Source organism: Rhinoderma darwinii, chromosome 7 (genome assembly GCF_050947455.1).
Source record: "Rhinoderma darwinii isolate aRhiDar2 chromosome 7, aRhiDar2.hap1, whole genome shotgun sequence".
In the NCBI taxonomy this organism is placed as follows: domain Eukaryota; kingdom Metazoa; phylum Chordata; class Amphibia; order Anura; family Rhinodermatidae; genus Rhinoderma; species Rhinoderma darwinii.
In genome coordinates this window covers 101,530,110-101,557,428 of record NC_134693.1, presented here as the reverse complement: position 1 = coordinate 101,557,428, position 27,319 = coordinate 101,530,110, and the positions used below count along the sequence as shown (strand labels likewise).

Below are 27,319 nucleotides of genomic sequence, written 5' to 3'. Positions count from 1 at the left end.
TTCAGATTCCGTTTTTTCAGGCGTTTTTCGAGGCGTTTACTCCCCGAAAATCATGAAAACTCTGTGTGTGAACATACCCTTAGGCAACAGAGGAGCTCTGGGTGCTCTTGTTCCACTTCTTTGACAGGGGGACAACGGCACGGTAGAATTGATATTATGTGTCCTGCCCTTGGTGGGGAGAACAGCCTACACACACAGCTAAAACGGATTAGCTCAATGTCTGTAGGAGGGGTAAAGTCTATGTAGGAGGAGTTAACACTTAATGCTTAGGGTCGCCTTCTAGTGGCAGCAGTCTACACACAGTCTGTGTCCCCCAATGATATGAACAAGAAATGTTATTTTATAATATAATCCTCATGAGGTTCAGAGCACCAATTTTAGTTAAAGATCCAAATCCCATGCTACTCCTTACACAGAGTTAAATGATAAACTTTTGGCTACCAGCGGTCACTACTGGGAGCAGCTTAGGCCCCACTCACATCACGTTAAGGCACTACATTTATCTTGTACGTCGGGAAAGCTCCCGACATACAAGATAAACGTGTCCACAGGGCTCCATTATCCTGATGGAGACCAAAAGAGTCATTTTGGCCTCCGTCGGGCTGGTATACATCGCTATACCTTTTTTTTTTAAATCAAATATTAAGATGCGGAGCTGACCTTTTTTCAAGATTTGGCGCCATCCACACTTGCTAAGAGATGCATGCTGAAGCCTCTGTTAGACACCCTCAGCGTGCATGATCTCCAATACGCCTGGTTGTTCCCGTTCGGACTCTCCATATTAAATAATGGACGAAGGATCCCCATCTACACCCCTACAGATCTGGATAACTTCCTGGCATCTCTTGGAGATACCACCTATGGAAGAACCATTATGGCTGCAATCGCCTACCTTGGAAGCCCTTCCATCTCTCACTAGGATAGATCCTTGAACTGACGTCCGGAAAACAGAGGCAAAAAAGGAGAGACAGCACATCCAAAACAAATTGAAATCAGAGCCTTTCTTGCTTGAGAAAGGCTCTGAGGAGCTGAAACTTTGCACGGGTGAATAAAAGGTTAAGTTCTATTTGTTTTGGATGTGCTGCCCGAATCTCCTTTTTTGCCACTATTGGGGACGGTTGGATCCTGTCCTTTTGGGCTTGCACTCATAATTTACCACAGATTGTGGTGCGGTTATCCCTTTTTGGTATTTGCAGTCTGGAAATCAGTCTCCAAAAACCAAGAAAACTCCCACAAAGGACGTATCGCTAACACCATGAGGGCCTCTTTCTAGCCAATGGAATGTACTTTACTTGTTGTACTTGCATGTTTTTTTATTTTATACTGACCGATTCTATGTGATGCACAGTTCCTGGTAGTTTTATTCCATTCAGTTTTTATACGGACACCTGCAATTTATGTCGAGAATAGGTTTTGGACTGTCAAACTTATACTTAATTGCATGTGCATTGATGTCCTGTGTTCCGTTCTTTGATGTGAGACATACAAGTTCTTTTACTATTACTTGTTATTCTGTATTATACTTATGCTATTTGACCCTAAATGATCACACATTATGCATAACAGATGTACCTACTGCATGGCTCTATGTGTGCTCGCGTTCTCACACTTCAGACAGAGTGTTTGCCTATGGGCCGGTTAGCCATCATATAACAGTGGCTTATTCTTGGCACCCCCAGAACAGGTTTTTCTTTTTTTCCCCCATGCTACCTACTCTCTCCCACCATAAATAGACTCCCATCACTATACGCTGATGTTGCAGGGTCCCTTTTTTTGGGTGGCAGGGAGTTGGTGCAGTTAGGTGTAGATCGGCAGGCAGATCACACCACACATTCACTGTTAGTGACTTAAAGTGATGACCAACCCTTTCTTCTTTATATATCTTGCTCATCCCACCCTCCCCTTATTAGTTACCTCTAATCCTGCCCTCAAGTTGCCAATTCCTTCACCCCATACGTCTCCCAATTGGCGATAAGTTGGGTACAAGCTCACATCACAAGTAACCTTTTTAATCCTCAGGTTGCCCTTAACTATGGCTGCAGTCACGATTTCGACCTTCAATATCAAGGGCCTAAACTCCCCGAATAAAAAAAAAGACATCAGGTATTCTCGTCGTCTTGTAAACTGAAAGCACATATTTAGTTCTTCCAAAAAACTCATTTCAAGATGGGTAAAGTCCCAAACCTTCCAAAAATCTATTACTCTCAATGGTTCCACTCATGCCATCCTCACTCCGCCTCTTAAGAAGTCACTACAATGGAGGAAATGGCTGCCTGGATAAATCATTCAAGGGAGAGATATCTGAAGATATGGAAACCATGGCTGGTCAGGGGGGTGGGGGGGGTCATAAGAACAAGCGTGACCCGCTTGCCTGCTCCTCTTCACGAGTAGATTGGGTGAGGTATGTACTACTGGATGGTCTGGGGTAGGGGTGCGAAGGGGCATGATATATGATATACGATATGTGGACAGGAGGGGAGAGTATACCATGTGTGTTATATTTTCTTTATGCATTTTTTGAGTCTGGCCTACACTGTATCCATAAACACTGTCTCCACAACTCAGCACAATCTGTTATTCACGTTATGTTATGAATTAAGAGACCTTTCAAATTCAAGTCAAGTCGAGTCCTGTTTGCATATTCAGGCTCCTATGCTACAGAGAAAGCTCCATAAACACTTTATATTCCTGACACTTCCCCTCGCTACAGCTACCCTGCTAGAGCCTGTTTCCAGTTGAAGAAAATGAACAGTTTCCCTCCATAGAAGAGTCCTGGGCCGGACGGGCTGCCACTTATTTACTACAAAAGCTTCCAAGACATCTTGCAACCCTATCTAACCAGCTCTTGCAACTCCTTACTTTACGGGACTCCACTACCGAGACAGGCACAAGAAGCCCATCTGACCCTCCTACTAAAATATGAAAAAATCAACTCAATTTATGCAGCAGATATAAACTCATATCTTTGCTAAATTTAGATTAAAATATTTTTGGCGAAATTGCTCTCGATGTAATTAAGCTACATCATTCCTGACTTGACACAGAGTGAGTAGTCAGGCTTTGTTAAGGCCCGGGAAGGCAAAGATAACTCCACGAGACTGCTCAAAGCCATTATTTGGCAGACACTCACAGGATACCACTGGTCCTCTTGGGAGTGGATGCCGAATAGGCATTCAAAATGGTTGATTTGACCTTCATGAGGGAAACCCTATCGAAGCTTAATTCCCCCCCCAGAAGGCATTCAGGCCATTTTCATGCTCTAGGCTCAACCTTATGCTAGACTTAGAGAACCTGTCACTAGTTCATAGACAGTGAACCTGCAGTCTAACCTTACTACCGCTGTCTCCTGGACTCCAGCAGTGCTTTCATGCCGCCCCCCCCCCCCCGCCCCCGTTTGAGATACAGCCACCGTTTTTCTTTTGTGTCAAATATGGTAATAAATAGCTTACTAGCCAAGAGGGCGTCAACACCAGCAATTCTCCTGGTTCTGGCGCTGCTCCATCAGCATGAGGCTGCTTTACACACAGTGCTAGCACAGCATGAGGCTCACAGTGAGAGACTGAGGCTGAAGGGAAGAGGGATCATTTCAAATAGCCATATCTTGGGCTGTGGACTACCACAGTGGTTCTGGTGGCATATGAAAGATGAGATTCTTATCTTTCATATGCCACCAGGATCGCAGTTCTAGCTGTGACACAACTAGAGATATCACGAGTTAAAAGACCGTCAGGAGTGGGAACTGTACATTTAGCATACATGTAACATTTAGTATACAGCTTCCATTCCCGACTGTTTTCAACTGGTGAGACCTCCTTGTTTCCCCCTCTCCTCCCAGCAGGTTCTTAGATTTGAGCATAACCGCATTTACGCTTAGAGTTATGAAAGGCTCAAATTGTATATTTTATGTATGCTTTTATATGAATTTCTATATCTGTATTGTTGCTTAACAAAACGTACCAATATGGAGATATTTATGTATTTTTGTACTCTTTAATAAAAAGTTAATTTATATAAAAAAAAAAGAAAAAAAAAAGAAGAATCTGCACTGCCAGATATAGGTTTGGTGTGAGTCATGTCATGCTCTCCATTATTTCTGTGGTTTTAAAAGCATACCTCTCTGTTACACAGACATTTAACTCCAGATCTGGCAGAGTGAGAGCTCCAGCCTTGGGTGATCAATTTGTTCAGGAACCGAACCACCTTTCAAAAAAAATAAAAAAAGGGATTAAAAACAAAACAAAAAACAGGGTAAAATAAATGGCAAATTAATGAAAACAAATAGATATATATCTACAACGTAAACCAATAAGGCTTTGTCCACACGTAACGGAATTGCTACAGAAAATTTCTGCAGCAATTCCGTTGAAAGTAGCAGACATTCCGCTGCAGAAAAAAAACCTCACCATTTCCTGGGTTTTTACTGCAGAAGATGGTGTGGAATTTGCTGCATTTTTCTCAAAGCTGGGAGATGGTGACAACTCCTCAGAAAAACGCAGCAATGCAGTCCACTTTCCACAACAGGAATTTACATGTTGCGGTCTGAAAAATGCGCAATGAAGGTAAATTTCTGGTCGTAATTTTCACGCAGCGTGTGGTTGAGATGTTAAATCTTACCCACTTTGCTGCTACTGTATTATGATGAGTATTTTCCGTCCGAAATTTCGGACGGAAAATACACAGCAATTCCGCTACGTATGGACAAGCACTAACGCAATCGATCTGCACAAAGTAAAAGATATTCAACATATATGCAGTGCCTTAAAGAGGTGCTCCCATGATTAGATATAATTTTTCAGTTAGATCGTGCAAAAAAAAATTTCCAATTGGAATATTTATAAACTGCTCCTGTGTCTAAATATTGCTATAAGGGTTTACTCACACTGTGTATCAAAGGAACTCTGGATGTATACCTCCAACAGAGTCAACGGTATAGGCATCCAGTGGCAATGCTGGTGGCCTATAGGCTCAAATGGTATAATATATATATATATATATATAAAATATTATATTCTTACACATTCTAGTCCTTCTCAATGAATTATATCAAAAAGTTAATTTATTTCAGTAATTAAATTCAAAAAGTGAAACTCCTACATTATATAGATTCATTACACACAGTGTGCTCTATTTCCAGCATTTTTTTCATTTAATGTTGATTATGGCGAACAGTTTATGAAAACCCAAAACTTAGTCTCAGAAAATTTGAACATTGGGTAAAAGTTCAAGACTGTCGTCTCATGGTATCACACTCTAATCAGCTAATCAACAAAAAACACCTGCAAAGGATTCCTAAGCCTTTAAAAGGACTGGTCTGTTGCTCAGTGTCCAACGTCCTGTTTTCAGAAGAAAGTCAATTTTGCATTTCATTTGGAAATCAAGGTCCCAGAGTCTAGAGGAAGAGTAGAGAGGTACTCGATCTAAGTTGCTTGCGGACCAGTGTGAAGTTTCCACAGTCAGTGACGGTTTGCGGAGCCATGTCATTTGTTGGTGTTGGTCCATTGAGTTATACAAAGTCCTCAGACAACGCAGCCGTCTATTAGGAAATTTTAGAGCACGTCATGCTTCCCTCTGCTGAAAAACTTTATGGAGATACGGATTTAATTTTCCAGGAGGAACTGGCACCTGCCCAGACTGCCAAAAGTACCAATACCTGGTTTAATAACCACAGTATCACTGTGCTTGATTGGCCATTGTCAAAAATATTTTAATATCTTTATATGTGTGAACCTAAATTGCTTCATGTGGATGAACAGTTGTCACTGGAGCTCAAAGATCTGCTGACACAACAGCCTACAGAGGGGGGATGGCTATTCTACTTCAAGTCGTTTAGTTTATGGCTTTGCATTTCAGCTGTTACAAAGGCAACGTGAGAAAACGTGATGACATTGTATTTCTTATGGCTAAAGATATATATGTGGAGTTTTGGGATATTACCATATTTAGAATGTTCATGTTTTGCAAGTATGAGGTTACCACCTACTCTCACTTTCTTATTAATAAAGATGGATCCGCCCCCTAGGGCAGAGATCGTTTGAACACTGATGCTGCGTGTCATGGTCTCTCCGGCCGGCCTCTCTCAGATCCACCATTGAGAGAGCATTCACTAATTTGAAACTCATAGACAAATGCAGATAATGTCCAACGTTAATGGACCATGTAAATTCTGCAGCGACATTACTTGGGGGCTCTTGTCCGGGATTCTCAACACAGATCGAAGGTGACAATCGACGGTGGATAATGGTGGATGACGGATAAGATAACGGAGAACTGCACACAAAACCGGTGAGTAAGAAATGTTATTCTTACTGTGCACTTCTCTCTTGTTTTAGCTGCCATCCAGATATTGTCTCTTGACTATTTGGGAACCATGAACACCATTTGTCTATGAGCTGTTGTATGTTATAGGAATAGGCGTGTGAGTAGACATGAATCTGTGAGTGTATCTGTGAGAAGCTGAGATAAGGGAGCGTTTGTTTTCTGATCCCATGACATACAGAAACAACCAAATACCGAGATAACACTAAATGGCCTGTCCGAAGTGTTCCCTCCGGCCCCTGGGTTTAGTCTGTATTAAGATCAGGTTGCAAATTGATCCTTGCAGAAGTGACGGGTATCCATCCCCGCCCAAAAGTGATTGTTAGGACTTTCGCGCATCCAGACTGTGACCCATAGGAGGCGCACCTGGCCGGAAGTAAGAGTATGTATGTGGGCTAATCCTCGGATGATCAATCTGAATGAGTTGCTGATCATTAAGTAACATCTCTGTAACTAGAAAGTTTATAGAATATCCACGGGGCCCTGAGACAGTGAGATAGTTATAAATCACACCCATCCCTTTAAATACAACATAAAGTAGGTTAACGTATACTGAACCAAGGGACTTGTAATAATTGTGATTTGGCTGCGGTTTAGGAGACAGGATCAGAGACGTGGTTGCCCAATGACAGACTAAAATATTTAGTAGAGTGCGTAGGGAGAAACTCCCCAATGACAGACTAGAAATAGGCCCAGGATTGAGCAGAGTGCATAGAGGAGCCCTACTGACAGACTAAACACAGGAGTTAGCAGAGTGCATAGGGAATCCTCATTGACAGACTAAAAATAAGAAAGCCGAGAGTCTAGCAGAGTGCATGTGGACTTCTGACTTAAAGTATGCCCAAGGTAAAGTGCTGGCCAGCCGGGAATTGGGGCATAACACCCAAGGTACAGGGTGTGGAAAAACAGCAGCAGCTATAGTTAGAAAACTATGCTGGAACAGGTTTAGTTTAGAACCTAGAGAAAATAACGTAGAAAGCGAGAATGTCCAAACAAGGGAGTCCTCAGTTGTACTAGATGGGATGGTTTGTTGAGAGATGATGAGCCCTGGATTAATAGACAAAGTTGCAGAGAACAGATAGAAGTGATTGAATGTACCAGAAATAAAAAAATAAAAAAAAACACAAGGAAACCGTTGTCAGTAAAAATTAACCAGCGTCTAATTCTATAGAGACATTCCAGTAGAAAGGAATGTGCCAACGTATAATTCTTCTATGTACAGCTTTATAAACCAAAGGTTTACAGAAACAAGAGGTTTCCAGGGGTGACATGCGATCAGTTATTAGCCATACATCGAGAGAAAGAAGTCATCTGAATTCATAAAGGAATCAAATTAACTCTTCACTTCCTAAAAAGGAAACATTGGGTGAAATGTTCAGAGATTATTGATAGATAGAGAGTAAAATGTGGATTAGGAATTGGCTAGAAATAGAAATAAAGCCAATAGGATAATTTTAAGTGTAATGACCACGGATTGTAGAAGGAGAAGTATATGAAGGAAGAAAAAAGGAGGATCCTATAGGGCGCTGCTGCGTGGTTGTGGTGGAAAGTCAATGAAAGATAGAAGATATATAATAATAATAATTATTTATTGAACAATAGGTGGCTACGCGTTTCAACACTGAACTAGTGTCTTCCTCAGGCCATTAAAAACATATACAAAGGGGTTCCTTATATACCCATAGGTATTAGACAAACAAGAGTCAGAGGTGGGAGAGGTTAAGAGGTTAGTGTTGAAACGCGTAGCCACCTATTGTTCAATAAATAATTATTATTATTATATATCTTCTATCTTTCATTGACTTTCCACCACAACCACGCAGCAGCGCCCTATAGGATCCTCCTTTTTTCTTCCTTCATATGCTTCAATTAGCGGTGACCATTCGTTTTCACCGGTTTTGGATCCTGGCAGCAGCACAGTGGAGTTATTTATTGCCTTTACCAACTACTACGTGGTGAGCACATTAACTACGTTTTACATTTATTTTTAGTCTGATTGACCTGCACTATGTGGCGCCGTGCCTTTTACTTCTTTATTTACTTAGAAGGAGAAGTGAGATTGATAAAGTGAAGATTCTTATGTATTTCTATCCACATCTGGTTGTAAATTCTGCAGCAACACCATCAAACTCGCTTGACCTTAACCCCATAGATTCTCTATGGGGTATTGTCAAGAGGAAGATGAAACACCAGACCCAACAATGTAGACGAGCTGAAGGCCGCTATCAAAGCAATCTGGGCTTCCATAACACCTCAGCAGTACCAGTCTGATCGCCTCCATGCCACGCCGCATTGATGCAGTAATTCATGCAAAAGGAGCCCCGACCATGTATTGAGTACATATACTGTACATACTTTTCAGTAGGCCAACATTTCGATATTAAAAATAATTTTTGAAATTGGGCTTATTTAATATTCTAATTTTCCGAGATACTACATTTTGGGTTTTCATTAACTGTTAGCCATAATCATCAACATTAAAAGAAACAAATTTTGGGAATAGATCACTCTGTGTGTAATGAATTTATATAATATAGGAGTTTCACTTTTTGAATTGAATTACTGAAATAAATCAACATTTTGATGATATTCTAATTCTTTGAGGATACACACATACATGTATGTATATATATATATATATATATATATATATATACATATACACACACACATTATATATTACATAAAAAAGACATACTGTGCAGTGTGAATTCAGCCTTATATACTTGTTATGGTGCATCTGGTGTTATTTTCATTCCCTCTAAAAAAAGTCTAGTGCGGCACAACAGCAGGAATCCCTCCACCACCTATGCACAAGAGGATCTGGGCGGTGGGACTGAGCTACTGAGAATGCATGTCCACCAGTACTGGACACATTGAGAGGGAATAAAAAAAAAAATATGAGGGGACGCCATAACATGTAGAAGCAATATCAAGGACCCTGCAACACAGATATGAAGAGCCCCTTAGATGTCACGGTCTATATGGACCTCGGCAGCTAATGGGTTAAATGGTCAGTATCAGAGGTTTCTCTGATCCCAGACATTACAGCAAGAGCCTGGCTGTCAATCGCAGCTGGGCTCCTGCTGTTGACTGCACGTGTTCAGCTAGCACCTGTGTGATCACCAAAAAAGTAACTCTACGTCATGGAGCGTTAAGGGGTTAATATTTAATTGTGGGAAAAACCCTTTTTTATAAAGTATCAGGAGTTCAATCAGAAAACGAAATCACTATAAATACTCCACATGGATTACATATCCCATCAGGATTTCACTTAGCAGAACAAGAATTACATTTTTTTCATAGTAGTCTTTAGAAAATGAATCCTTTACAGCTACCTCCCCTGACGGTCTCATAAATTGAGCGTGCATGTTTATTCAAATTGGTAGAGTGGAAAAAGCTGCTGCTAGACACCTCTTGCAGGAGCTTTTTTCCTGCGAGAACCAAGGTTTGGGCATGTTGAAATCCAACATGCCAATTCCTTCTTGAGTCTGTCATCTACCATTGGGCGACTGTCAGCAACCCCATACAGATTAGGCTGTTGGATGATCACCTAGAAATTGGTGGGTTGGGATGACTTATCTAATGTGCATGGCCAATTGAATAGAAGAATGAGGAAAAATGCATAAGCAGCAAAATGCAGTTAGACTTTTTTAAGTTTTTTTTTAATAAATTGAGACTTTCTTTTTTTTTAACAATCATGTGGCCGACTGCTAACTTATGTAGGGCAGGAAAAACACAGTCGCCAGACCACTGGGTCTTTAACCCTGCACTACCTACATACATGTTACTGACATCATTCAACTCCATCTGGAGGACACAGCGGCTGTCACATAATGTAAGCTACATGCAGCACAAAAATAGGCTGCCGCACAAAAATAGGCTGCAGCACAAAAATAGGCTGCAGCATGTAGCTGCCGACAAGCAAAGAATGCATGATGGAGGTGAAAGATAAAGAAACACTGCTACTAATTCTACTGGCAAGAAAAGGAGAGGGGACCCTCGTCACTACCATTGTTATAGAGGAGGGGGAACCCTGCTACTGCTGGAAAGGGTCGAGGACCCTGCTGTCACTTCATCTTGGGTAAAATGGGGAGCAGGTGGGGAAACCTTACAGTATCTGCAGAGGGTATATTTTCTGACTCCTAGGTGCAGACTTGCTTAAAAAAAAAATTAAAAAATAAATAAATATATATTATATATATATATATATATATATATATATATATATATATATATATATATATATATAAATATAAATAAAGGTGCCCATTAACATTAGACTGAACTCGGCCAAACCTGCCAATAATCTAATGTGAGCGGAGAATGTATGTTTATGGGGGAGTCAGGAGAAAGAACTATCGGCTGCATATAAAGTCTTCCCTTACATTTAAACATTTCTATAAATGTTATGTACCTCATGCTCTATTTGAAGCCAGTGCTTCTCTGATGCAAGTTTATCCGGCCTGGAGATTATGTACGTATACAAGGCGAGCAGGATACAGTTTTCTACAATGAAATAAAATGGAAACTTCATATTGCTAAGAATCAATTGTAACATATTAGAAGTTAATATGCTTTTACAACTCAAACGATAGATAAAAAAATAACTAAAAAAATGGAAACCACAAGCATCTGTGGTACATTGGAAGCTCCTCCACCCAGTTAGGGGGTTAAGTGTGCATTTCTGCATCTAAGGACGTAAACTAGTTGGCATGTTCAGGAAGCAGCCCCATTTTTCAAATATGACATGTGTCACTTTATATGGTAATAACTTTGGAATGCTTTTACCTATCCAAGCGATTTTGGGATTGTTTTGTCGCCACACCTTGGACTTTAAGTTAGTGGTAAAACGTGTTAGATATATTCAGTGTTTATATATATATATATATATATATATTAGATATATTCAGTGTGCATTTTTCTCAATTTAAATGTATCTGCTTGTAAGACAAATAGTAATGCCACACAAAATAGTTACTAGTTCACATTTCCCATACGTCTACTTTAGATTGACATTTTTTGAACGTCCTTTTATTTTTCAATGACATTACAAGACTTAGACCTTTAGCAAAAATGTCTCACATTTTCAAGAAAATTTCAACAGCCTTTCTTTTTTAAGGGACCAGTTCAGTTCTGAAGTGGCTTTTAGGGCCCTATATATTAGAAAAATAAGTCACCACATTTTAAAAACTGCACCCCTCAAAGTATTCAAACAGAATTTAGAAAGTTTCTTAACCCTTTAGGCGTTTCACAGGAATTAAAAGTGGTTGGTGAATTTTGCAAATTTAATTTTATTTGCAGAAAATCTATTTTAATCCATTTTTTTCGGTAACAGAAGGTTTTACCAGAGAAACACACCTTAAAGAGAACCTTTCACCTGCCCATACATGTGCAGCATGTAATGGGCAGGGTTTCCCAAACACGGTCTCACGTTACATTTTTTTCCTATCTTCCTCCATTATTTACATATCGGTGCCATTATATTTGGCGCCCGATATGTAAATAATCACCTGAACTGTCAATGAGCAGTTTCTATCTAACTAAATGGCAAGGGGGCGTTATGTCTTCGCTCTGACAGCTCGTCCAATCAGCTACGAACAGCTAACATCAGTGTCCACGATGGATTAAGAAGAAAAAGCACCCCAACGTTTGTAAAGCAGTGCTCAACAAGGCAGGAGCGCTATTTGGCATGCAGATATTGCATTATTGTTTTTTGGGCGTCATGTTGCATTTGCAAAACCCCTGAGGTACCAGAGCCCAGTGGAAGCCCAAGAAGTGACCCTATTTTGGAAACTACACCCCTCATGGCATTTATGAATTGCCTGGACATATGACAGGGCTGATAAGTGAAGAGCACCATGAGCATTTGAGGCCTATTTTGGTGATTTTCAGAGCATTGCCCCACAATTGCAGGGCTCGGAGGTCAAATACTAAAACAAACGCCTAAGACGTTAACCCTTATTTTGGAAACTGCACCCCTTAAGGCATTTTAGGGGGTTTAGTGAGCACTTTGCCCCCATAGGTGTATCATTTAAAATTAACATACAGCAGATCGTTGCAAAGTGAAAATTGCCATTTTCCACAGATATGCCATTTTAGTGCACAATATGTTGTGCCCAGTTTGTGCCATCGAAGAAAAATCTCAAACTGCTAAGTGGGTTCTCTCGGGTATGGCAATGCCATATATGTGGACGTAAACCGCTGTTTGGGCATGCTGTAGGGTTCAGAAGGGAGGGAGCGCCATTTGGCTTTTGGAGCGCAGATTTATGTTGGTAGTAGTTCTGTTTGGGGTTTTACTGGTATTTCAGTTTATAATGTGGGGGCATATGTAAGCTGTGTGGATTACATCAGGGTATAATAAGGTGGTATAATAATGCGGTGAATAAATAATGCGCAGATGTGTGGCCAGTGACGCACTGATAAATGGTACCCAAACTTATCCACTTTTAGAACACATACTGCACATTTTGTATCGCCATATTCTGAGATAGAACTTTTTAATTTTTTGCCAACTGAGCTGTGAGAGGGCGTATTTCTTATGGGACAATCTATAGTTTATCGGTACCATTTTGGGGTACATGCAATTTTTTTAATCACTTTTCATTCAATTTTTTTGGCAAGAAAGGTGACCAAAAAAACGCAATTCTGACAATGTTTTCAATTTTTTTTTTTTACAGTATTCGTCGTGGGCTATAAATGACGTTTTTACTTTATTCTGCTGTTTGATACCATATGTATATCGTTTTTATATTTTGCAGAGTTTGAACAATAAAAATCACTTAAAATAATTTATTTTTTGTCACCATATTCTGGAGAGCCATAACTTTATTTTTCAGTCAAGAAAGCGGTGTAAGGGCTAATTATTTGCGAGACAGGTTCTAGCTTTTATTGGTACTATTTTGGGGTACATTACTTTTTATCCATGTTTTGGGAGGGGTGATGACCAAAAAAAGTATTGGTTTTGTATTTTTTTTTGTGTGATTTTAGTTTGGGTCGTTATAATGGTATGTTCACACGCAGTGACCAAAAACACGGAGCTGTTTTCAGGCGAAAACAGCTCCTGATTTTCAGACGTTTTTGTAGCAACTCGCATTTTTCGCGGTGTATTTTACGGACGTTATTGGAGCGTAGTCAATGAAAAACTGCTCCAAAAACGTCCGAAGAAGTGACATGCACTTCTTCGCGGGCGTCTTTTTACGCGCCGTATTTTGACAGCGGCGCGTAAAAGACCACCTCGTGGGAACAGAACACCGTAAAACCCATTGAAAGCAATGGGCAGATGTTTGTAGGCGTAATGGAGCAGTTTGTTCAGGCGTAAAACGCCCGAATTGCGTCTGAAAACAGTGCGTGTGAACATACCCTAAATGTTATAAACCAAATGTGTACTTTTAAAAAGTTTAAATTTTTTCCTATAATAAAAAGACTTATTATTGGGGGAAATAAAGTAGTTTAACTTTTATTTTTATACATTTGTACAACATATGTATTTACTTTTTTTGTCCCACTAGGGGACATGAAGGCCTGCACGCCTGATCTTTATTCTAATAGATTGCACTACTCACGTAGTCATTCACTAATAGCAAGCCTATTAGGCCCCACCTCCAGGCGGGGACAATGGGCTTCCGAACGTGGCAGACCAGGCGGCCATTGATAGGCCTCCGGTTGCCATAGCAACCATCGGCAGCCCAGCGATTGCATTGCAGCAATGCCGATGGTTTACAAATCACTAAGATGCCAAGATCACTTTTGATCGCGGCATCTAAGGGGTTAACGGTGGGGGTCAGAGCTAACATACAGCTGACACCCGTGCCATTCTTTTTGCGATCGGGGGCCTAACAGGCTTACGTATTTGGTAGACAGGAGGTCATTCTTAGGCCTCCGGATGCCAAAGCACTTATCGGTCTTGCCGATCTGCTAATAACCCCATAGATGCATCGGAAAGTCTATGAGGCCGTACTCCGATACATCGGCTTTCCGGAAAAAGCCTAATAGACACGAAGAGGCTGAGCGCTCGCTCTCAGTGCTCAGACCCCCACCAATCCAAACTTCTGACAGGTCACTATGACATGTCAGAAGTTTGTCAAATGTTTAGCTACACTTTAACATTCGTTGTAGGTCTTCTCCTGTCTCTTAACTGTGCTCTCTGGAATTCTAGGTCCGTGTGCAACAAACTCACCTTTATTAACGACATAGGCCCCATGCACACGACCGTAAAAAACAAAATCGCCGTAATTGCAAACAGTAATATGGTCCGCAATTACGGACCCGCCCAGTTCTATTGGCCGCTGACAGCTTTCCGTACTGCTACGGATAGGTGTCCGTGCCGTAGAACCGTGCCAAGAATCATGGGGCATGTCCTTTTAGTTTTTTACGGGCCGTGCTCCCATACCTTGTATGGGAAAACGACACATAAATGCAGCCCGCGGCAGTTGGCAGCCATTAGTGCCCGCAACCGCGGGCCGTGATAATGGGCACGGCCATGTGCATGAGGCCTTATTCCTTTTTAACCCTCTCAACCTCCTGGCTCTTACGGAAACATGGCTACACCCGTCTGACACTGCTTCCCCTGCTGCTCGCTCTTATGTTGGTCTCCATTTCTCTCATGCCCCTAGACCTGATAACAGGCAGGGTGGAGGAGTAGGTATACTGCTTTCCCAACACTGCACTTTCCAGGTCATTCCCCCAGTACCCTCACTCACATTTCCCTCTTTTGAAGTCCACACCCTCAAGCTCTTTCGCCAATTATCCCTCCGAGTGGCAGTTGTCTACTGCCCCGGGCTCACCATGTAAATTCCTGGATCATTTTCCTGCCTGGCTTCCACAATTCCGATAATCTGAAACACCAACTCTCATCATGGGTGACGAACATCCCCATTGATAACCTAATCTCTTCATCTTCCTCCCAGTTTCTATCTTTAACCTCCTCCCTTGGTCTGTCACAACTTCCGAACTCTCCTACACATGAAGACAGGCATTCACTTGACCTGGTCTTCTTCCGTCTCTGCTCAGTTTCTGACTTTAATAATTCTCCTCTCCCGCTCTCTGATCACAACCTTCCCTCCATTACTATCAAAAATTCTATGCCTCCTCAGGACATGCCTACCTATCAGACATACAGAAATCTACATGCCATTAATACTCAGCAACCCCTAGACAGTCTACATTGTCCCCTATCTCTTCCCCCTCATGCCCCAATCTGGCTGCCAAACACTACAATAACACTCTCAAAAATGCTTTGGATGAAGCAGCTCCCCCCCCCCCCCCTACACTCTGAACTACCCAGCAAAGACATCCACAACCATAGCACACACCCCAATCCAGTTTTCTTCAGCGGTGCTCGAGATGTGACTTCTTCAGCAGACTTCCTTCATTACAAATTTATGCTGAGAACTTACAACTCTGCCCTTCACAAAGCCAAATAAGTCTATTCCACCGCTCTCATTTCCACACTATCTAATAATCCAAAACGCCTCTGATACTTTTCATTCCCTCCTTAGTCCTAAAGTGCAGACACCAATCACAGATCTCAGGGCTGAAGACCTGGCCACTTATTTTAAAGTTAAAATTGACAACATTCAGCATGCTATTGCCTCCCAGTCCCCTAGTACCATTGATCCCCTTCCCTCCCGCACTCCCTCTTCTTCACTTTCAGCATTTGACCCAATAACAGAAGTCGTCTCTAGGCTCCTTTCTTCTTCTCATCCTACCTGTCCTTGTGATCCTATCCCCTCACACCTAGTCCAGTCCCTCGCCCCAGCTCTCACTAGTTACCTATCTAAAATTTGTAACTTCTTCCTTTCTTCTGAAATCTTTCCCTTCTCTTTTAAACATGCCATTATAAACGCATTACTGAAAAACCCAACTCTTGACCCATCCAGCGCTGCTAACTACCGACCTGTCTCTAATCTGCCCTTCATCTCCAAACTCCGGGAACGCTTTGTCTACTCTTGCCTTATCCCCTATCTCGCTGCTAACTTCATTCTTGACTGCTTACAATCTGGTTTCCGCACTCTACACTCCACAGAAGCTGCTCTTACTAAAGTCTCAAACGACCTCTTGGCAGCTAATTCTAACTGCAAATACTCTCTACTAATTCTTCTGGATCTCTCTGCAGCCTTTGACACTGTAGACAACAAATTCCTACTTAACATGCTCCACTCTATTGGCCTCCAGGACGTGGCTCTCTTTGTTTTCCTCCTATCTCTCTGACCGCTCGTTCAGTGTGTCATTTGCTGGTTCTACGTCTCCTCTACCCCTTGCTATAAGGGTTGCCTAGGGATCAAACCATAAGCAGATTTGGCTTCCAGTACCATCTCTACGCTGATGATACCCAATATGCCTCTTCCCATTACATCACCCCTGCTCTAATACAAAACAGCAGTAATTGTCTGTCTGCTGTTTCTAACATCATGTCCTCTCTCTATCTGAAACGGAATCTTTCTAAAACGGAGCGCCTTGTTTTCCCACCATCTACTAACCTACCTAAAACTGATGTCTCCATCTCAGTGCGCGGCTCTACCATTACACCTAGGCAGCATGCCCGCTGTCTTGGGGTTATTTTTGACTTGGACCTTTCCCTTACTTCACACATGCAATCACTTTCACGCTCCGGTCACTTTCACCTTAAAAACATCTCCAGAATCCACCCTTTTCTTACTGTGGAAACAGCCAAAACTCTTATTGTCGCTCTGATTCACTCTAGTCTTGATTACTGTAACATTACTAATCAGTTCTCCATTCACTAAACTCTCCCCTCTCCAATCGATCCTTAATTCAGCAGCCAGGCTCATCTTTCTGAACAACCGCTACACCAACGCCTCTACCTTCTGCCAGTCACTGCACTGGTTTCCCATAGCATTCAGAATTAAATTCAAACTTATTACTCTCACCCACAAAGCTCTCCACAGTGCTGCACCACATTACATCTCCTTCCTCATCTCGGTTTACCACACTACTCACGCTCTACGTTCTGTCAACAACCTCAGATTAATATCCGCCATAATCCGAACCTCCCGCTCCCAAGATTTTTCTCGTGCTGCACCAGTCCTCTGGAATGCACTACCCCAGAGAATCAGATTAATTCGCAACTTCCATAGTTTTCCAAATTTTTAGACTGGCTTATAACATTCCCTAATCTAATTCCTTTCCCTGGCCCCTCTTTACATTAGTAAACATAATGAGGCCCCTTCATTCAGCAGTATCCCCCACACTCCTTGCACCCCAATGCACTTCATGTATGTCATACACTGACAATGGCTGGTGACCAGCTCATGCCGATTTGTGTGTACTACCCCATATGTATAAAAGATGGCTGGACCATTGTACTTAACCCCTTAGTGACCACCAATACGCCTTTTTACGTTGGTCACTAAGGGCTCTTAGGCTAGGCTGATGCCTTTTCACGTTAGCCTAGTCTAAGTCCTGCACGGGTGCCCCGTGCAGGCTGGAGCCGGGACTCTGCTGTCTGAAGACAGCTGAGCTCCTGCTCCAACGCCCGCGATCGAAGTTTACTTCGATCGCGGCCGTTTAACCTGTTAAATGCCGCCGCCCATAGCGACCGCGGCATTTTACTTGTTTTTCATCGGTGGCCCACAAATGCAATCGCGGGTCTCCGATGGGGTGTCATGGCAGCCGGAGGCTTGATAAAAGCCCCCAGGTCTGCCCTGGACATATGCCTATTAGGACGCGCCGGAGGCACGTCCTAATAGATTGCCTGTCAGATTTACACTGACAGGCAATAATGCTCTGGTATACTAAGTATACCAGAGCATTATAGCAGCAATCTGAAGATCGCACAGTAAAGTCCCCTAGTGGGACTAATGAAATAAGTAATAAATGTGAAAAAGATTAATACAAATTACAGTAAAATAAAACCATTTTTTTCCATAGTAAAAGTTTAAAAAATAAATAAAATTACACATATATGGTATCGCCGCGACCGTAATGACAATTAATAAAGTTAATATGTAATTTAAACCGCAAGGTAAACACCGTAAAAATAAAAAAAAACACAAAAAACAAATGGCGAAATTGCAACTTTTTTCCATTGCCCCCCCAAAAAAGTCATAATAAAAATGAATCAATAAGTCCCATGCACCCCAAAACAGTACCAATCAAAACTATGTCTCGTCCCGCAAAAAACAAGCCCAAAAAAATCACTACATTGATGGAAAAATAAAAAAATTACGGCTCTTGGAAAGCAACGATGCAAAAACAAATAATTTTAGTTCAAAAGTGTTTTTATTGTGTAAAAGTCATAAACCATAAAAAACCTCTACATATGTGGTATCGCCATAATCGTACCTACCCATAGAATAAAGGTAACATGTTATTTACACTGCACAGTGAATGGCGTCAATTTAAAAACGCATAGCACAATGGTGGAATTTCAGGATTTTTTTATAATCCCCCCCAAAAAAAGTTAATAAAAAAAATTATATGTACCATAAAATGTTGATATTAAAAAGTACAACTAATCCCGCAAAAAACATTTTGAATGCGACTATAGAAAAACAAATAAAATAACTTGGTCATTAGGGCCTAAAATGGGCTGGTCACTAAGGGGTTAAGCATTTTTTACACTTTGTGTCTCCCTTATTTGCTCATAGATTGTAAGCTTTTGCGAGCATGGTCCACACTCCTCTTGTTTCAATTGTAAATTTGTTTTGTCAATATGTAATGTCTGATTTTATCTGTACAATGTACCCACTAAACTGTAAAGTGCTGCGGAATATGTTGGTTCTATATAAATAAAAATTATTATTATTATTAGGTCCTGCCTCTGGATAATAGGCTTCCGTACTTGGCAGGCCAGGAGGCCATTGTTCGACAAAATGGATATGCCGTAAAATGTCCAAGATTTGAAAAACCTTTCAATAAAATAAATGCAAACAATGCTCCGGAATGAGGTGGGTTACATCCAAGAGTTTTTGACCATATCCAGGACAGGTCTGGAATCTTTTAACATTGCTTTAGAAAAGGCTTAAAGGGAAGGGGGTCACGAAAAAAAAAAATTCTATATAATATTGCTTTTAGTATGTCATTAAAATAAATTTTGATTTATTTGTGTTTTTGTGTTGTACTTTTTATTTTTTTCTCTCTTTTACTTCTCTATGGGGGCTGCCATTTTTTTTTCCATCTCTGTATGTGTCGATTAACGACACATACAGAGATGGAATACGGCAGCTACAGGGCATAGGAGTCAGTGAACGACTCCCGTCTATTGCTTCTGCTCTCTGGCTCTGTACTGCGCAGACAGTCACACAGCAGAGCAGCTGTTTGCAGGCGCCATCATGAAGATCAGCTGCACTGCAGGTAAGGTGTGTGTCTCTGTCTGTCCCACTCTCTATCTCACAGACCGCTGCTCTCTTGACCCCCGACTTGCCCCCCCCCCCACCCGTCGGGCCCCCCTGTAGTCGTGCAGGAGACTCTGTATAAAGGACACATGATGTAACTATTCTGGGAAAGCCCTGAACGATAAATCTCTTGTTGTGCTGAGACAGAGGTTCATTAGTCACATTCCCAAACAGTCTCAGCACAACTAGAGAGATTTACCGTTCAGGGGTCTGGGAAAGCTGGGTGACCACCATTACCCCTCCTACTGGAGTGTGAGAGGTTCTTTAGTCACATTCCCAAACACACTCCAGTAGGAGGGGTAATGGTGGACCCCCAGCTTTCCCAGAAGCAGATATAACCAGGAAAGGGCTGGATAGACGGGCTGAGGGTGCACAGGGTTTTTGGTGATCCCCCTCGATCATGTGATTGGACCTAGGTTACTGGTTCATCAGATGGGGTTCATGTGACTATAAATCTGTGCATAACAAGAGACCGTGCACTCAGGGCAAGACCTACCCTCATGCCGTAGTTGTATGGTTCTGTCTGCAGTGATGGCGGTGGGTGGCTCTGACACCGGCCTCCCCCGTTGGGTCATCTCAGGACAGAAGGGGGTGTCCGGATTGGAGAGACAGCGCCGCACCTGTCCTCAGGTTGTGTCTGGTATTGCAGTTCACCTCCAGTGAAGTGAATAGGACAGAGCTGTAATACCACACACGACCTGAGGACAGTTGCGGCTCCATGTTTTCCTGGACGACCCCTTTAAGACTTTTCGTGTGTGTGCGTGTGTGCACGGGCGCCGCTGATACTTCATAGCCGCTTATCAGATGTTTTGAAGAATCAGCGGCGAGCACCCCCCCCCACCACACACAAATCCCCCAAACACGCAAAATCAAGTGTAATCAAGCATTTGTTTTTAATGTGGTTCTTGGAACATAAAATGTGCAAAAGAAAACGCGTCAAATACACGGCGTGTGAACCGGTCAACTGAAAAGTCATTCACTTCACTTTCATCATTCTAAGGGTATGTTCACACACAATGTTTTCAGCTGAAAAATCGGAAGCAGAACGCCTACAAGCATCTGCCCATTGGTTTCAATGGGAAATACGGCGCTCTGTTCCGACAGGGCGTTTTTTACGTGGTCGTTTTCCAAAACCGGCACGTAAAATGGCTGAAAATCAGGAGCGGTTTTCCCTTTGTTTAGTAAGCGTGTGAACATACCCTTAGCCTTTTGGTGTGTCCTATAACTTCTGCCAGCTGCAGAATCACAACCAAAATTGCTGCCGGACACTGCTTAGCAATTTGAAGACACCTTTTCCTGGCTTGTAGGAGATTCCCTCCCACATTTACGACAGCTGTGAGTCAGGTTGCTTTGCCTTATTCACCTTGCTGTAATTCTGGGAAGTGCTCCCCCTGGTGGCCAACATAGGAAAACATGTCAAATTATTATTTCATTTTGAATACATTCCACCATATGGAAGAAAAAAAAAATACAGCAAAAAAAACGTAAAAAATATAATAGAAATAAGGAACGACACAAAAAATAAAAAAAAAGTTTCATTCGCGACACATTCCCTTTAAGAGCGCTCCAGTGAGCACTCATTCTTTATTCAGGAGTTGTTACCAGCCTTTTTTTTTTTTTTTCATTTTACAAAGAAATTAAAAATACATACATTATATATATATATATATATATATATATATATACATATATATACACACGAAGCAAAAGCAAATAAACACAGCACTCCACGGATCCAGAAAATAAGGCCATGTGCTCGTCACCGGGGGATGAATCAATTCCCCTTCTTTTTAGATAGAAAACAGCATAGGATGTAGTAACGGCACCAGAACTTCAAGGCAGATGAAAAACAGGGTGGATTTATTCACCTCAAACACAGCAACGTTTCGGTTCAACAGGAACCTTTCTCAAGTCATGGCTTTAGAAAGGTTCCTGTTGAACCGAAACGTTGCTGTTGGTACCGGTGTACCATTATTTTTGTTGATACGCCAACAATTATCGTTAGCGTTGAACCAAGTACCAATTAAGTCGTTTCCCGATCAACTCCTTCGCTGGCTAGAGACCGCCAATCACTGACCCAGTAAGCCCCTTCTTGCTTCTGTGTTCTTTTGGAGAGAAGATTTTTTTTTCATATCATATACATCTGTATAACTAAAAAAATATTAGTACCGTTCTATTGTTCAGTTGCTACAAATTTACTGTGATATACTATATATAATTAAATTTAAAAAGCAAAAATATGGCCTCGCAGCCAGCTTACAGCAGAGGAGAAATACACAATTGTATGTTCAGACACTGAGTCTGCTAGTGACTATAAAATTAATTTGATCTGGTCATCTTCCTCAAGTGAATCAGACGAATCCCCCAGATCATTTTTTAACTGCACTGCAACCTCAGAACCGCTGCAAACATGAAATGGTGTCTGAAAATCACACAAACAAGAATTGCGCCCTGAAAGCCACAGGGTGCTTCTTATCTTTTGGACCCCACTTTGTGGCCTGAAACCAGATTACGGCCAAAGCATAGTGATTTCTGAACAGAGGATAATAAATATTGGGACGGTCTTCTGTAATTTAACGTGGTATGTGCAAAAAAATATGTTCTATAAATGATGCATTTATGAAAAAAAAATGTACGTTTACATTTTTCATACCAGCTTTGCATTAATTCATGGAACAAAATACGATTTTAAAGTACCCACTACCCCCCTAGATGAATATTAAGCGTATTTTTCTGAAATGGGGTCACTTCTGGTTAGTTTTCATTGTTATGGTACCTCTGGGGCTCATCAAATGCAGCATGGCACCTAATAACTAATCCAGCAACATCTCCACTCCAAAAGTCAGTTGGCACTCCTTCCATTCTGAGCCCTGCCATGTGTCCAAACAGCAGTTTACATTCACATGTGGAGTGCTGATGTACAAATATCGTAACAAAAATTGTGGGGTGCATTTTTTCCTTTAACCCCTTGTAAAAAGAAAAAAGTTGGGGCTAATGCAATGTTTATTTATAATAATTACATTTTTCATTTTTACGGCCCAATGTTAATAAATTCTATGCAACACCAAAGGGGACAAAATGCTTGATAAATTCCTTAAAGGAACAGTGTTATCACAAATTATTTTTTTATATGTTAAAGATGTTAGTGCTTTATTAAAAACGTTTATATTTATTTGTGTGTTTGTGTTTTACTTTTTCTTATTTTTACACTTTTTCTTCCCTATGGGGGCTGCCATTTTTTGTTCCATTTCTGTATGTGTCGATTAACGACACATACAGACATGGAATACGGCAGCCACAGTCCCATAGGGACTGCGAACGGCTCCCGTCCCATTCACTTGTGTGTACGGCGTCTGTGTGGGAACTGCGCATGCGCCGCTCCCACACAGTCCAATTTGAAATTGGCGCCGTCCGGCGCCATTTTCCTGTGGACCGGAAGTCGCGGCCGGACAGTAATATTACTACTTCCGGTCGCGGCTTCCGGACTTGTGCACTTGGACCAGCGGCAGCAGACGGAGCGGACGGGCCGGAGGGAGCCGCGGCGGCAGGAGCAGGTAAGAGATTTCAATGTATGTTCGTGTTTGTGTGTGTTTACTACTGTATGTAAACCTACTACACTGTGTGTTAGCTCAAAAAATGGCGACACACAGTGTAGGAGGTTACACCGTTCAAACCCCTCGTTTATCCCGGCACTAGCCAGGATAAAGGAGGGGGGGATGCTGAGAGCTCACTAGAGCGAGGGCTTTTTACCCAATTTTGCAATGCTGCAATTTTGGGAATAGCTCCATCTAGTGACCAGAAATGGGTAATACTATAAATTAGAATTAATTTATAATATTTCCTGACTCGTGAAAAAAATAAAAAAAATTTGAACAATGTTTAATCACCCACACACTAAATGTTTAATTAAAAAAAACAAAACATGTTTTTCTGGCAACACATTCCCTTTAAGGGATGTAGTTTCCAAAATTGGGTCATTTGTTGGGGATTTCCACCGTCCTTGTACCTCTGGGGTTGTGCAAATGCGACAAATCCAGCAAAATCTGGACTCCAAAGAACACCTAGCACCCTCCCATGGCTCCAAACAGCATTTTATCACCACAAATGGGGTATTGCCACACTCAGGAGAAATTGGGCAACAAAATCTGGTATTTTATTCCTTGTGAAAATAAGAAATTTTGAACAAAAACTACATATGATTGGAAAATTATATATTCTTTTTTTTTTTTTAATTCACAGCCCAATTCAAATAGGTTCTGTGAAAAAACACAACACCCATAAAATAATTCCTTAAGGGGTGTTTTCTATGTTTTGGCACCACAAGACCTCTTCAAACCTGGCATGGTGCCTAAAATATGTTTGAATAAAAAAAAAAAAAGGCCCCAAAATCCACTAGGTGCGCCTTTGCTTCTGAGGCCTGTGTTTTAGTCCAGTAGCACACTAGGGCCACATGTGGGACATTTCTAAAAACTGCAGAATCTGGGCAATAAATATTTAGTTGTTTCTCTGGTAAAACATTGTGTTACAGATTTTTTTTTAATCAAATTTGAATTTCTGCAAGAAAAATTAAATTGGCAAATTTCACCTTAATTTTAATTCCTGTGAAACGCCTAAAAGGTTAAGAAACTTTTTAAATGCTGTTTTGAATACTTTGAGGGGTCCAGGTTTAAAAATTGTGTTTTTTTGGGGATTTCTAATATATAGGCCCCTGAAAGCCACCTCCGAACTGAACTGGTACATAAAAAAAAATGCTTTTGAAATTTTCTTGAAAGTAAGAGAAATTGCTGTTTATGTTCTAAGCCTTTTTAACATCCTAAAAAAATAAAAGAATGTTCAAAAAACGATGCGAACATACAGTAGACATATGGAAAGTGTTAATTAGTAACTATTTTTCGTAGTTTAACCATCTGCCTTACAAGAAGATACATTCAATATTAAGAAAAGTGGCAATTTAAATATTTTTTCTACATTTTGCTATTTTTCCACAAATAAACACAATGTATCAACAAAATTTTACCACTAACAAAGTCCAATGTGTCACGAGAAAATCTCAGATTCGCTTGGATTAATAAAGCCATTCCAAAGTCATTACCACATAATGTGACACGTCAGATTTGAAAAATGGTCTCTGAGCCTTAAGGCCCAAATTAGGCTGTGTCATTAAGGGGTTAAAGTTGATGCTGCCCTAGGCATTTTTACTGCTGACACACACTATAACTTCCGAAGTTACGGAAACAGTGTAGCTCGCTGACATTGCGGCTCCAGCGCTGGACCCAGGATAGGCAACTATAATAATTGCTTTGCTTTTTTATGTGTTACTAATTTTTTTTTTTTTTTACAGGTTCGGTTGTTGGACTACTTCGGATTAAAGTACTACTTTGATGACAGCGTTTTTTTTTTATTCTCAATAAAATGGTTAACGTGGGTTGTGTGGGTGTTTATTATTTCAATAAAAAAAAAAAACAACAACTCTACATCTGTTTTTTTTAAACTTTATTTCTACTGCTTTAGTAACGACTACTAAGGCGAAACGTAGTGTTAGCCGGTGAAAAGGCGAACACTAACCCCCCATTATTACCGCGGTACCTACCACCACCAAGGATACCAGGAATAGTCAGTACGATACAGTGTCCGACCCTGTATAGTAAGGGTCAGGCACTGGGGGGCCAAAGGCTACTATTATTACGCTGGGAAAGGCCAAAAAAAACGTGGCTCTTCCCACCCTGGTAATGCTAGCCTTCTGCTGATATGTTGTATTCGGCTAGTTATGAAAAAAAACACGGCAGCTGGTGCATAAGCGGCTATATAATATCGGAAATGCATATCTAAATGTCAAAGCACGCTTGATAGAATAGAGTAGAGTCTAATTAACCCCTTCCCGACATTTGACGTATCCATTACGCCAAAGTCTGGCAGGGGAAGTATGGAATGGGCTCACGGAGTGAACCCGCTCCATACGATGCCGGTGTCGGCTGTTTGTTACAGCCGACACTTCAGAGTAACTAGCGGCGATGCCGCTCGTTTAACTCGTTCAATGCGTTTAACTCGTTCAATAGCGACCGCAGCATTTAAATCGTTAGAAAGAGGGGGGCGACCACCTCTAACAGGTCATCGCGCCCCTGCAACGCAATTGCGGGTGGGCGATGGTTGCTATGGCTGCCTGGGAGTCTGATGAAGGCCCCCAGGTCCGCCATCTTTGTGCACCTAATAAGCCCTGCCTGAGAGCACCCATGCGAGGAGAACGCCCATCCCAGGACAGGAAACGGAGGAATAAAAAGGTTCACACCCCCTCCACACCTCCGTGATTTGCAAGAAAGGAAGTACCCGGAGTGAAACAAAAAAAAGGAAAAAAGGTATCTTGAAAGATAACACAAGTGGCAGAGATGTGTGGGACACAAATCCGGTAAGTTACATCCCTTTTCTGTCTAGGCCAGCCCTGACCTATAGACTTCCACTCGGAGGAAAAGATAGAGTTACCTGACTCTTAGTGGCAAATAAAAAAATTTAAAGGAGGGAATATATAAGGTGCTGTCATGAGCTCCAAAAAATATTATCACTCATGACAGCACCCATGCGAGACTAGACTAGTAGTCATCAGGGAGGGACAACAGCCTGTAGGACTTTGCTACCAAAGGAAGCATCTGCTCCAAAAAGAACCTGCAGACGATCATGTCTAAAAAAGGTATGTGGAGAACTCCATGTAGTTACCTTACAAATTAGAGAGAGGCTCCTGATTTCCCAGCCCAGGAAGTGGCCAATAACCTGGTTCAATGAGCTCCAAACCCTTCTGGTAGAGGAAGATATAAGGACACAAGCTAAATGTATTGTCTGCTTAATCCATCTGTCAATGGATAATGTAGAAGCTTTACTACCTCTACGAGGTCCCTGAAACTGTGGGAGAAGATTTTTATCTTTCCTCCAATGGGAAGTAACCTGCAGATACCTCCGAAGAAATCTCGACATCCAGGCAGTGGAATCTTTCTTCCAGAATGTTCTCTGGGTCAGGAAAGAAAGAAGGTAGAATGCCATCCTGCGAAGTATGGAACTTTGACACTACCTTTGGAAGGAAGGAGGGGAGAGGTTTAATGATCACCCTGTCATCCAATACCGTAGTATAAGGGGGGGGGGGGGGTGAGCTGAAAAAGACGGATATAAGGAAAGTAAATTTTATGGTTAGAAGTCTGATAGAAATATTTTCGATAGGCTCAAAGTGATTTTGAGAAAGACCCAAAAGGACAGTATTTAGACCCCAAGGTGGTACTACAGTTCTCTAATCTGATGCAAACGTGATGATGATCGTATAAACCTCTTTACCCAGGGATGTTCTGCTAGCCAAACATAAAAAAAATAACTCAATGCAGCGATCTGGACCTTCAGAGTACTGGGAGTAAGTCGTTAGTCTATACATGCCTGTAGGAAATCTAGAATGACTGGTATGTTAGGATCTGTCAGAGGATCTTGTTCTGAACCTACAAACTTAGTAGGTGTTCCAAACTCTCAAGTAGATGTTAGATGTCACTTTCTTTTTTCCCCAATAAAGTTTTTATTAATAAAAAAAAAAAAAAAAAAGGACAAAACCAATTAGGGAGAATACTCAACATGAGGATCTCCCCAAAAACACATAACATAAAATACCACATACAATA

At 41.4% G+C, this 27,319-nt stretch overlaps 1 protein-coding gene across 2 annotated transcripts in view; it reads right to left on the bottom strand.

The window, feature by feature from the left end:
* ATRIP (ATR interacting protein) overlaps positions 1 to 27,319 on the bottom strand; it is a 129,877-nt gene that overhangs the window by 15,210 nt on the left and 87,348 nt on the right. The window contains exons 11-12 of one of the 2 annotated variants that reach the window (XM_075833735.1): positions 10,733 to 10,824; positions 4,114 to 4,200 (exon numbers count right to left, since the gene is read on the bottom strand). In XM_075833735.1, coding sequence (XP_075689850.1) covers positions 4,114 to 4,200; positions 10,733 to 10,824 — 179 coding nt within the window. Of the gene's footprint in view, positions 1 to 4,113; positions 4,201 to 10,732; positions 10,825 to 26,485; positions 26,731 to 27,319 lie in introns of those variants that run through there. The other variant, XM_075833736.1, reaches the window with a different exon arrangement.